We start from the raw sequence: 13865 nt of genomic DNA, 5'->3' as shown, positions 1-13865 counted from the left end.
AGATTAGTGGTTGCCAGGGTCTGGGGCAGGGAGAGATGAATAATACGAGGATCACAGGGAGATTTTAGGGCAGTGAAACTACCTATATGATGTTGAAAGGGTTGATACACAACACCGTATATTTGACAAAACCCATCCTTGTACAACAGAAAGCGTGAACCCTGGTGAATACTATGAGCATCAGTTAATAATGTATCACTATTGGTTCATCAGCTGTCACACATGTCCCACACTAACGCAAGATGTTAATAAGCAGAGAAATTGCATATGGAGAGAGTGCATACGGGAACTCTGCCCTACATTACTTTAGACCTAAATACATTTAAAACAAGAAAACCTTTGGTTAGAGAACATTTGAATGGCACTATCAGCAATCTTTCTTTGATGGGTATCACATTTTTTCATGCAAGTAAACACTATTTACCAAAAACCACATGAAAACTACAGATTAAGTTCTCAAGAAAAAAAAGGAAACAAAGTCTTACAATGGTTTTGCCAATAATACAATAAAATTAGAACTCAATGAAAATGAGACAGCTAAAATAAAATGAAAAAATACACGTTTTTGAAAGTTTAAGGTTTTTTTTTTTTTTTTTTTAATAACAGGGTCTGACTCTATCATGTCGGTTGGAGTACAGTGGCATGATCATAACTCACTGCAGCCTCAAAATCTCAGGCTCAAGGAATCCTCCTTCCTCAGCATCCAAAGCAGCTGGGATTACAGGCACACGCTACTGTACCCGGTTAATTTTTGGAATTTTAGTTTTTGTAGACACAGGGGTCTCGCTTTGTGGCTCAGGCTAAGCCAGTAATTCTTAAGAGAACAAAAAATGCGACTAATTCTGAGAACAAAAATATGTATTACAGTATATTTTTAACATACATATATAGACATGTATAAAAAATTATAGATTAAAATGTTTGTACCATCAAAGGATAAGAAGACTAGTTCACAATTCAACCTAAAAAGTCAGAAAAGCAATTAAGCAAACATAAATTTAGAGAAAACAAATAAAAATGCCAAAACATGTAAAATATAAAATAAAAGATCGACATCAAATGCAAAGCTTTAGATAACACTTTTAAAATAATATTTTTCAACATTATATATAAACAAACCATAAATGACTATATAGAGAATGAAAAAGATGTCTAGAAACAGTAATCTAGAAAAGGTATACATTATTAAAGCTTATTCATGAGGAATAAAAAATGTGACTTAGTCTCCATATATTTTTAAAATCTGATTCAAATCTCCATATATGCCATGTTTCAGAAAATGGAAAAAGACTGAAAGCTCTCTAGCATATTTTATTGTGCTCGGGTAACTTTGACACCGAATTCTCAGGGTTTCTGAGTCAATTTTGAGGTTGACAAAGGGTAGTATAATGGAGGAAACACTCCAGGATAATTCAAGAAAGAAAAACAACCAATTGATATTTACTTACAATTAACAAGCACATATTTCTGTTAAAGTAATAATAATCCAAAGAATTAATTTAAAAAGTCCAAGGATCAATCATCTTCTTCAGAAGCATGTAAAGATGATTCAGCAGGAGCATATCAGCCTTAAGTATGGCCTAAGGTACGGAGAACCACAGAGATCAAAATTTCAGAGATCAAAATTTCATTCAGTGTGCTCAATAATTTTCGAGGTAATTATTTTTAGAACAAAGAAATCAATTTTTAAAAGTTTAATTTTAAAATGTGATTTAAAAATCAACAAATTACTATTTAGAATATGTCAATGTATACGTCTTGGTAGATTTTCATTGTAAGATACATTTTAATTCATTCAAAACATATTGTAAGAGTTTGGTTGAAACTCAGTATAATTTTTTTAATGAATGTACTTTCCAGTAATAATTCAAAGTCAAGTAAATTTTATGAATATTATAATTCTAAGTTATAGCTATATTTTATCATTTTTATTTTGAATCAGGAGTCAGACACTTTCACTATTTATCTTCCAAAATGTATAAAATGCCTCTCTTTTTTACATAAATATATTGCTCTCTTCATTGAAAAAAATAAAACAAAAGTTAACCTGAAAACATGATTCAAATAATTTATCCCCGATCAAACCAGTATGCTGATCAAACTAGTATTCCGATTGAGCTTGAAAAAGAAAAGTGATTGTATGAATTTATGTGTTAAATGGAATTCTTTTTCTAAATGGATTTTTTTCTGGTCAACAAAGCTTAATCAGTTTCCTAGCAAATAACACTGACCTGAAATTGCTGAATACATTTTTTTCTGCAACGAATACAATATTAAGTATGGTGGCATTCAAGATCACCTGTAGTAAACTAAATCATCATAGCCAGCACCTCCACATTCAGTCACCTATTTAGTTACATTTAGACATAACCATAAACCCATAAACTTTTGCCTATCTTTATTCCGTTGCTTGTCTTTGCCATCATTAACCTGATAATGACAAAACGCAGCCCGGCCCAGATTACTGAACCTTCAAGTTTTTACATGATCTAATCTGTTAATTTCCATGATTTTTTCTGTAGAGAGTGACTTTACTGATGTAATAATTAGATGTGGTCCAGGCAGACACCATGTTGGGTCCTGAATGAGAGGATTATTTTCAAAACAAATGAGCCGTTCATGAGGATGTTTATTGAAAGCTAAAATAAGAAGCATGCTTGCTTTATGAGGGTTAATCTTAATCTATTTTCATTATTTTTAATGCATGTTAGAATAACTTTCCAATTTCATTTGAACCCAAGACTACCTGAAATGTCCTAAGAAAAGAAGCTCTGTCTGCCAAAGAGAACACACCATCATGCCAGTACCTGTGGCGTTCATCCTTCTTAAAAACTGCAAAAATACGTTTCCCACTGTGCCATCTAGTACAACAAAGAGCTTTCCCTGGAAATCACTCTTTCATTATGTCTTTGTAATTACTGTTTTCTGTCTGATAAATCTTATGCAAGCTGTGAGACTTTGAATTATGGATCTGGGACAGTTACAAGAACATAACTAGCTGCAGCTCAGTCAGCTGTGCGTGCCGATCCCTGCTTTCCAGGCAGGGCCTGTCACAGCTATCCACTCTGTCATCTGTATTCATTTTCAGTGAGTTGATCAAAATTCTAACTTACAGATCCTTGGGGTGAATTTCTCATTTAACAAGTGTTGAGCATCCATGGCAGGAAAGATACTGTATACAGCAGCACTCAAGAGACATAATCTTTGCCCTTAAAACTTTCATTTTCGGGAGGAAATAGTGCAGCATAAAATGTCACTTCTATTTTCATTTTATGGCCTGAAAGTTTTGATTATAGAATTATATCTGAACAGGACTGCAGCAACCACACAATTTGTCTCATATATATATATATATATATATATATATATATATATATATATAGCAAAATATTGAATGCATGATAGGAACTCAATCTAGAAAGAATGCAAGGACATGAAATTGTTCTCTAGAACACTCACCAGAAGCACAAGTCTTTTTAAATTTTCTTACAGAAGCAGAGTTTATGAATGAAGAGTGACAGGTGAATCCTTCCACACTGCAGGAAATATTCTGTCAATAAGCATTTAACTGCCAACACATACACCACCTACCGTGTTCAGTGCTGGCTTTATGGTCCGGTGATAGGAGCCTCACTTTGAGTTTTATGACATTTTTGAGATCTATTCACCTTATATAGAAGAAGAGCAGATCACTGTCATGTTCTTGATCAAAGGTGTGGTCTTTTTCAAAAGCAGCACAATTCTCCAAGAGTCGGGTCTGAGGAAAGGGAGCATAGAGGAGAATGGAAGGAAGCAATTGCACGCTGGGGATATGGACTCACCAATGCTGGTTAAATGTCATGACAGAGTCTGCAAAAGGCCATGCGCACATGCCAGCCCAGTTAGCCCGGTGTCTCTCTACCAGGCTGACAATCGCACCCGCTGGAGAGCTCTACAGATTATTTAAATCAGAAAAGCAGGGCATGGGTGTTTGCATGTCATTCTAATATGTACTTTTATTTCTAGATCTGTGCATCCCAAACTTTAAAATGCATATGACCTACCTGTGTCTCGTAGTAAAATGCAGCAGCTGATTTAATTAGTCTAGGATGGTGCCTGAGGTCCTGCATTTCTAACATGCACCCAGGTTATGATCAAAATTACTGCTACTACATCACCTTTTGAGCTGTTAGAAATGGAGAATTCGGGGCCACAGATCCAACCTACTGAATCAATATTGACATCCTAACACCTCCAGTTGATCTGAGTGAACATGAAATGTTGTGAAATGGTGCTCAAAAATCTTAACTTATTTTTCCAAATAACAGAAACGATACTAAGTATAACTTAGATGTCAAATTATATTCTATTCCTTTAAGATCTAACTTAAATTCATTCAACTCCCACAAATTTCAGATCATAACCAGAAGACAGACAATGAAACCTGTAACAGCAGTTCTCCATGTTTGGTCCCCAAGTTGGCACCATGGAGTTACCTGGTAAGATGCTAGAAATGAAGGTTGTTGGGACCCACCCAGACCTCATAGGCCTGGGTCTGAATAGTCTGTTTAGACGTTCCTCCAGGTGACTGTGGTGCCACATATTGCAAGTTTGAGAATTACTGGCCTATAAAATTATTGTAATACTGTAACCAATTACAATATAGAAGCTAAAATGTTTTAAAATATTTTTAAAGGAAACATAAACTGAACTCCATATTGACTATAATACTCTTAAAATGGAATGTGAGAAATTTAAGGAAATAGGATATTGATGGCAGTATTGGAAAATGACGTGGGATCATCAGTAGATCAGATACTTTATGGAATTCCCAGATGAGAGAAAAAGAATAGGATGAATCTTCACAAATGTGCACTCATGAAGGTGCATAGGTCAACATCAAAATAAAATCCAGAAAAATCTCAGAGTGAACAAATAAAGAGTTGTGGGGTATTCTATGACAAACTTTAGAACAATAAGCATCTTTATTCCTCGCTGCAGAACCAGTTGAAATATTCCTCCCAGACCCCTTAAAATAAACAGAGGATTTGGGATAGATGCAGATTTCTGAAGTTTATTGTCTGAACAGTGAACGTCTGAGGACGTCTGAACGTCTGAGGACGAAGTGGGGACACACACACACACACCCCCGTTAGCACACTCATAAACATAATTTTATGTTTTTAAGGAACCCACAAGTCATAGTCATAATGTACCCTTGCTTTGGTTCTCAGGCAGACACTTTTTCTTTCATTTTGATAAATATCGTAAATGAGCTAAGAAAAATCTCAGTATCTGTACTTCTTATCTAGAACTGACTCCATAGCTTTCAAGGTAAGCCCTCCCAAATAAGTTATTATCTATCTGTCTATCTCACAACCAAACATTTTAAATTGGATTTTATTAAAATAAAAAAAATTTGCTTTAAAGAAAATAAGACAATCCACAGAACAGGAGAAAGTATTTGTAATCTCATGTATCTCATAAGAAACTTGTAAGCGGAATATTTAATGAACATTTAAATCTCCATAAAAATACAAATAACCCCATTAAAAATGAATACAAAATTTGACGACCGTTCTTCAAGAAAGGGATACCAATAGCTGATAAACACATGAAAATATGTTCCATATCATTAGTCATAGCAAAATGCAAATCAAAACCACAATGAGATACCACTTCCCACAAACTAGAATTGCTAAAATCAAAGAGTCAGATAATAATCAGCATTGGTGAGAATGCAGAGAAATCAGAACTCTCATGCATGTTGGTGGGAATGTAAAACCATATGCCCAGTATGTAAAACAGTCTGGCTGTTTCTTAAATAATTAAGTTAGTTATCAAATGACCCAGAAGTTTTACTACTGTGTATAATTCAAACATAAAATATTTATCTCCAAAAAAATTCATACATGAATATTTAGAATGTCATTATTCATAATAGCCCAAATATCCATCCGCTAACAAAAGGATAAACAAAATATGGCATAAACATAAACTGAAACATATTTTGCATATTACAAGGAATGAAGTACCTGCTACAATATAGATAACCTTAAAATTAGCATATTAAACAAAAGAAGCCAGTCACAACATAATGCATGTTATATAATTCCATTTATATAAAAGTGCACAATAGGCCGGGCGCGGTGGCTCACGCCTGTAATCCCAGCACTTTGGGAGGCCGAGGTGGGCAGATCACGAGGTCAAGAGATCGAGACCATCCTGGCCAACATGGTGAAACCCCGTCTCTACTAAAAATACAAAAAAAATTAGCTGGGCGTGGTGGCGCACGCCTGTGGTCCCAGCTACTCGGGAGGCTGAGGGAGGAGAATTGCTTGAACCCCGGGGGTGGAGGTTGCAGTGAGCCAAGGTCACGCCACTGCACTCCAGCCTGGCGCCTGGTGACAGAGTGAAACTCTGTATCAAAAAAAAAAAAAAAAGTGCACAATACAGAAATCTAGAGACAGGAAGTAGATTAGTGATTCCTGGGGCTGAGAATGGTGTGGAGAGGTGCTGGGTGATAGCCACAGGGCTCGGTTTCTTTTTGAAATGAAGAGATACTGCAATTTACCGGGCTGATGGCTGACCATATTTGTGAATACACTAAAAAAGATTGAATTGTGTACTTCAAATGAGTAAGTTGTCTGGCATAAGAATTACGTCTCAATAAAGTTGTTTTTTAAATGTTTATCAAAAAATAGTGCTGAGTAAAAAATAGAAGGAAAGAAAATTACGATCAAAATGTAGCACGAAGTTATTGAACATAATGAAGCTATCAGCTCTACAAACATGAGAAAATGTAAAGACCTGAGAGCTCGCAAAATAGAGCCACAGAGGACAGAAAGAGCTAATGCACAGGCAGCAGTGCTCAGGGAAAGAAAATCAGCTTAAAAACATGGAAAACCATGAAGCCAGATTTCTCTGGGTAATAAAATAGGATAAATGGCATAGATGTGCTGTCTTTTCAATAAGAATTTAGAGTGATCTAGCATTTTAAACTATCTGAATGGATAATTTGGCTGACAGGTAATAAATAATTAAAGTGCTAAAGGTAAGTTTTTAAAAACTGAGCATTTCCAGAAAATACTTGTTCAGTTTTGTTCAAAAGTATCAAGATAATGGGCCATATGAAAAGACTGAGCAAGTCTCACAGATTAGAAAGACTGAAGACAATTACTTCTTAGAAAAGAAAAGTGAGTTCAAAGAAAAACCAAAAACCAGGCCGGGTGTGGTGGCTCACATCTACAATCCCAGCACTTTGGAAGGCCAAGTTGGGTACATCATGAGTTCAGGAGATTGAGACCATCCCGGCCAACATGGTGAAACTCCATCTCTACTAAAAATACAAAATTTAGCTGCGTGTAGTGGAGTACACCTGTAGTCCCAGCTACTTGGGAGGCTGATGTAGGAGAATGGCTTGAATCTGGGAGGTAGAGGTTGCAGTGAGCCGAGATGGTGCCACTGCACTCCAGCCTGGTGACAGAGAGACATTCTGTCTCAAAAAAAAAAAAAAAAAAAAAAGAAAAAAGAAAAAGAAAAAGAAAGAAAGAAAAAGAAAAATGAAAGATGAAAGCAAGAAAGAAGGAAAAAGAAAAACCAGTGAAATCCAAATACAGACTGGAGTTTACTTAATAGACAGAACCTAATGTTAATGCATTAGCTTTGATAAACATAACTTAGTTGTTATGTAATTTAATAACCTTAGCAGAGGGTTTGAAGAGGTGTTTCTCAATCTCTGCATGCTCACATTTTTGGGCAGGTCACTCTGTTGTGGGAGTGTGTTTTCAGCACAGTAGGGCATTCAGCAGGGCCTCAGGCTTCCACTCAATAGATGCAGGCAGCGCACCCAGGTCCCTGTGTAACCTTAGCTGCAGACCCTCTCTAATGGCCTCAGATGGGTGGGTGGGGGTGAGAGGGTACAGGTACAGCAAAGTCGTCTCTAATTGAAAGCTACCGTTCTACCTCCATCTCTAATATTATCTAACCAAGAGAAAGCAGTTGTCTCTTAGCGTGTGAAAAGGAAACGAAACAGACATGTTGAATATCTGTGAGATAGCTATTCACCTTTGTCTGGGAAGGTATAATTAGACTTGACTACTAACTTATGGCTGCCTGGACTTCACCAGCAGGAAGATCGTGAGATTTTGAAGGGTCTTTAACCAAAAACAAACCAAAATGACTCCCATTGGGTTGTACCTCAAATAAGACATAGAAAACGGTGTAGATATTAAGAAAAATTCTAGACTCCCACTGCATTAACCGTCCACTCCAATGATAATACCATCTAAAGAGGCTTTTTAGCTATCAACATTATTGTCATCCTTATCAAGAAATGTCTTATTAAGAAGAAAGTTACAGCATCGTGAATGTGTTTTCAAAATCTCATACTGGAGGATTCTTACCTAAGGAATCTGGAAGAATGAAAATGAATGAGTCAGTGAGTGGAAAGTCCTGGGGCCCTCTCTGCTGCTCCTCTTGGCTGACACCACCCTTCCTTCCCTGATAATCAGCCCCTTTCTGAACTACAAAACCTTCGTGGAGATTTCTCATTAAGCATTTTTTCTTTTTTTTTTTTGAGACAGAGTCTTGCTCTGTCGCCAGGTGCCAGGCTGGAGTGCAGTGGCGCAATCTCTGCAATCTTCGCCTCCCGGGTTCAAACAATTCTCCTGCCTCAGCCTCTCAAGTAGCTGGGACCACAGGCACACACCACCACGCCCAGCTAATTTCTGTATTTTTAGTAAAGACGGCGTTTCACCATGTTGGCCAGGCTGGTCTTGACCTCATGATCCGCCTACGTCGGCCTCCCAAAGTGCTGGGATTACAGGCGTTAGCCACCACGCCGGGCCTCATTAAGGTTTTTTTTTTTTTTTTTTTTTTTTTTTTTTTTTTTTTTTTTTTTAGTGTATTCACCATTCACTTGCTTGTCTCTCAAATTCCAAAAGAAAACTTGTTGTGGATTGTTGGCTTTGGAATTTTGTCAGTCGCTACTTTTTGCCCCTATGATTGGACCCACTTAGGTGTTGCCTTCTGCAACGCTGCTGAGAGGCTCTCCAGAGCAGCTTGTCTTACACAACCTTGAACAGACTTCCAAATGTGATCGCTGCAATCAGCTGCCCAGTAGCCTGCAAATAATGTTTTTGTAGGCAGATCTTTTCATCTGGTAGCTACAAAAGTGAATCCTTCTCCTCCATATAGATATATTAAAAATGGAAAAAACTGCATTAATGTCTGAAGGGAAGAAAATCTATATATGAATGTATAAAAGCTTAAAATTATAGGAGTCTACGTAAAACCATCATTGTCCGTTCTCAAACGTAAGTTGTGGTGTATAACCACCATTTCCTTAAAAGGTAAATCTCAAGATGTGACATTAACAGCAATTCTAGAAGAATAAAACATGTATCTTATATACTAAAACAAAACCAGTTGTTTTTCTTAAAAGCATTTCAGTGAGTTATGTTTGTTTTTATGATAATGAAAGAGAATGCCCTCCTGTCAACAGTCTATCTGCAGTTTTCTGCAGGTATTATTATACATTTTTCTTTCTAAATGTCCAGTATAAAATAGAGCAACATTGCTGGTGAGGACGCAACACGGTATAGAGGCGAAGAACAGTCTGGTGGTTCTTCAAGAAGTTAAACATGGACTCACCACAGACCCAGCAATTCTACTCCCAACTACATACTGCATAGACATGGAAATACTGGTCTGCACAAAATCTTGTCCACCGATGTCTATGACAAAAGCACAAACGTGCAAACAACACAAACGTCCATCAGCTGACGAAAGGCTAAGCCAGTGTGGTATATCCATACAACGGAATCGTTTATTGGACATGAAAGGGAAGGATGTACAGGTCCCAGCAAGGAAGAATCTGGAAATCATCATGCTAAGTGACGCCATAGGAGAGCCCACAGGAGGGAAGTCTACAGAAACAGACAGTGGATTCCTGGCTGTCGCGGCCGAGAGGACAGGTGGGTAGGAAGGTGACAGCTACAGGGTACCGGCTTCTTCTTGAAGTGATGAAAGTTTTTTCTGATTCACTATGGTGATGGGCACACTTGTATGGTTGTATTATAAAACCCACTGAATTCTGCACTTCATGTTGGCGAATTATTTGGTATATGAAGGACATCACAAGAGGGAGAGGTGGAGGGGGAACAAGGGGAGGGGGAGCAGGTGGAGGAGGAGCAGGGAGGAGGGGAGCAGGTGGAGGAGGGGGAGCAGGTGGAGGAGGGGAGCAGGGAGAGGAGGGGGAGCAGGGAGAGGAGGGGGAGCAGGTGGAGGAGGAGCAGGGAGGAGGGGAGCAGGTGGAGGAGGGGGAGCAGGTGGAGGAGGGGGAGGGGAGCAGGTGGAGGAGGGGGAGGGGAGCAGGGGGTAGGGGGAGCAGGAGGAGCAGGGGCAACAGGGGGAAGGGGGAGCAGAGGGTAGGGGGAGCAGGGGGGAGGGGGAGCAGGTGGGGAGAGCAGGAGGAGCAGGGGGGAAGGGTAGTGGGGAGAGAGGGAGCAGGGGGGAGAAGAGTGGGGGGAGAGGGGGAGGGGAAGCAGTGGGGAGGGGGCGGAGGAGGAGAGGGGAGGAGACCGTGGTACCTCCTAGGCCCCTAGCTCTAGAGACAAACTTGCTGGTATCGGCGGGAACGAGGCTTGGGCCTCCTGTCCTCCCGCGGTCGGGGCGTCCCGGCTCGCGGCCTGCGCGCGGCGCCCGAGTGGAGGGTCCCGCCCCCGCGCCCCACGTGCCTCCCAGGCGCCCGGAGGCCAACGGTCCCCCAGCCGCGGGCACTGCAGCTCGGGCCGAGCCCGCAGACCTCGGGAGCGTCCGGAGGGCGAACCCCCGCTGCAAGGCCCGCCCGGGCGGCTCCCATGAGCTGCTCCCCCGGCAGGCCCCGGCCCGCGCCGTCCCCCCGGGGTCGCCGGAGCCCGCGGCCACCGCCGTCCCGGACTCCGGGCCCCGTTCAGTACGTCCAGTGGGGGCGACCGGCACGCAGCACCCGCCTCCCCGAGCTGCGGCCCCGCCGGGACCCCGCCAAGCCCCAGCGGGGGATCCCCGAGGCCTACAGCCGCCCGGCCGGGCCCGGGGACACCGTCCCGGGGCGAGAGCCCTTCTGCGCGGGGGAGGACGGCACGAAGCGGGGGCCGTGGCGAGCCGCGAACCCAGGAAGCACCTGGAGCCCGGTGACCGTCAGGACCGCCCCTCCCGAGCACCCGGAGAGCCCCTGGGGGTCCCCAGGACAGCGAGCCCGCCCCGCAGGCCACCCCGCCGCGCAGGGGCTCGCCGGCCCCCGCACCCCGGAGACCCCGCCGGCGGCGCTCAGCCCGGGCCGCACGGGGCGCGCCACGATGCGCGGGCCGCTGGGGGTGCAGGGCGCAGACAGCGCGGGTGGCAGGCGGAACCCGCAGCCCCGGCCCTCCGCCTTCACGCCCCTGACCAAAAACGGGGCGGCTGCCGCCTTCGTGCCCAGGCCCGGGCCTCTGAAGCCGAGCCTCGGCTCCTGGAGCCTCGGGGTCGTTGAGGACGCGCGGCCGTTCGTGCTGGTGCAGCCCGCGCCGGCCGCGGTGTGGGCGCTCTGGGAGGCCAGGCCGCCTTCCTGCGGCAGCTGCGGCACGGTCCCCTTCGCCCTGCAGGACGCGCGGTCCGCCGGCCCCTTCGGCTCCTAAGAATCCGGGCCCTGCCCCCCACCTCCTGGGACTCAGGACCTGCTCGTCCTTGCTGTACCCCGACATGGGACCCTGACCCCACGTTATCGAGCATCCAGCCCCTGCCCCGTCTGCATACCCCGTCTTCCCTTGGCGCTCCCTGCCACCCCAGCAGCTCTGCCCTGCTGGCCCGCTCCTCCCTGCCCTTCTTCCTGCCCTTGCTCTGAAAAGAGGCCTTTCGGGAAGGCTTGCTTTTTTCCTCCATGCCTTCTAGTTTGTATTGTTAGATTGCCCAGGTTGTTTAGTTAAATATTTGATCTTATTAAAAGCATTTCTCTGCACAAAATCTACATATTTATAATAATAACGGAAGAGCTTTTTATGCTAAAACAAAGGGGAAAGTGTGTTCCAGGCAATGGCAAGGGGGGGGGGGGGGATAATTTCCATTTAACTGAAGTCCAAATATAAGCCCGGTAGAACTGGAGGTTACAGAAATAGACCGTGACACTACAAGGCACTGGGGCCAGAGAACAGGGTTTATTCTAAAACCAGGGGTGTTAAGCAGAGGACAGTCTCAGGATCTGGTTGATATTTTTAAAAACACGATTTTGGCTACAACAGTGGAAACAGAAAGCACCGGAGATAAGTACCCCATGGGGATGGTTTGGTCTGAGAGGCAAGTGATGCATCTGGAAGGGTACAGGCATGTTTGGGGTTGACCTAAAAGATAGTGTGGGACCTGCTAGTGCCCTAGGTGATAGCCCTGGGAAAGGGGAAGGATCCAATAGTTTGAGCATATGGGCTCAAGAAACTGGATGATAGTGTCGTTTATCAGGATGGGCACTACCAATAGGAGAAACTGTTTGAAGAATCAGGAGTTTTGTTCAGGGTATGTTTGCTACCACCACGAAAGCAATTGCTGAGCTGCTGGTCCTGTGAACGGTGCTATTGAAAAGACAATGCTGGAACTCACTGGAGGGTTTGAAGCTGAAGAAATATGTTTGGGAGTCATGAACATATACATTCCTTATAATACCGAAATGGTCCTTAAAGCCACAGGCTACATGAGATCGTTTACGAAGAAAATACAGAGAATCCCAAGGGTGAAGGTTACAGTACTCCAACATTTAGAACTTGAGAATGGATCAAGAAGAACCCTCAAAACCAAGAGCCATGAGGTCGAAGAAAATCCAGGAGCAGCAGGGACGCTGCGGATTCAAGAGCATGGAATTTACCGCGGTGGCTGCCTTCGAGAAGAGATGTTCCTTCCCTCATTTCAGAAGAGAAATTGCTTTAGAGTGTTGCAGGTGGAGATGGAAGGAAGGGAGGCTGTGTTAGTCTACCTGCATTGCTCTGAAGACTGGGTAATTTAGAAAGAAAAGAGTTTAATTTTTGTTCTGCCAGCTTTGCAGGAAGTGTGGTGTTGGCACTGGCTTCTGGGGAGGACTTTGGAAGCTTCCAGTCGCGGCAGAAGGCCAAGGGTAAGCAGGCACCTCACATGGAGAGAGGTATCAAGCAAGGAGAGAGCAGGGAGGTCCCAGAGTCTTTATAAATGACCAGCTAACATGCATCGCCAAGGGGATGGCCCCAAGCCACTCATGAGGAATCCACCTTGGGATCCAACACCTCCCACCAAGCCCAACTCCAATATCGATGGTTACATTTCAACATGAGATTTGGAGGGGACGTTCATCCAAACCACATCAGTGGGCTTGGAGGCAGGGACTGTAGAAGCCACTAGGAATACTGATGCAGACAGTAAGACTGCTGGAGGAATTTTACTTTGTCTTGAGATTTTCTTTAAATAAAGGATAGGGAGCAAACGTGAATAAGAACGGTATCCACAGTATTGTCCAAGACATGAAGGTCTTGGAGTACAAGAAAAAGTGGCTTTGCTGAGGGGCATGGCACAGACAAGACGGAGAAGGGCAGGCAGGTGATGAGAACAGTTGTAGAAGTTAAGGTTTGTGGGGATTTTTATGTGACTCCTCATGAGTTTCGGGGGGACCGTGTGAGGTTTGAGAAGACAGGATGGGAGGTTGGGTCAGAAATGGAATAGGGAGATTGCTTACCTGGTAATTCACAGCACTATCTCAGAGTAATGTGGTTGATCAATAACATTATGGAAAAGAATATTTATCTGGAATGTAGGGACACATTTTAGTAAGAGGGCAAGGACTCCTTACTGTGCACCAGCATTGCAGTAGCTAAGGAACAGTGATTCCCCTGTGAACAGAAGCAGACGAAGCC

The 13865-nt window shown here is 43.1% G+C and overlaps 1 protein-coding gene across 1 annotated transcript; it reads left to right on the top strand.

Annotated features, from left to right (window-relative positions):
• Positions 1–9712: 9712 nt before the first annotated feature.
• On the top strand, positions 9713–11937 carry POM121L12 (POM121 transmembrane nucleoporin like 12). Its single transcript, XM_074378832.1, is given in 4 exon segments — positions 9713–9956; positions 10593–10793; positions 10796–10828; positions 10831–11937. Coding segments are annotated over 4 exon segments (1284 nt in total). The 3' UTR covers positions 11637–11937.
• Positions 11938–13865: the final 1928 nt, after the last annotated feature.

The sequence above is a fragment of the Saimiri boliviensis genome, chromosome 10, assembly GCF_048565385.1.
Source record: "Saimiri boliviensis isolate mSaiBol1 chromosome 10, mSaiBol1.pri, whole genome shotgun sequence".
NCBI classification, from domain to species: Eukaryota; Metazoa; Chordata; class Mammalia; order Primates; family Cebidae; genus Saimiri; species Saimiri boliviensis.
The sequence above is the reverse complement of the archived record's forward strand: the minus strand, read 5'-3'. Positions and strand labels throughout refer to the sequence as shown.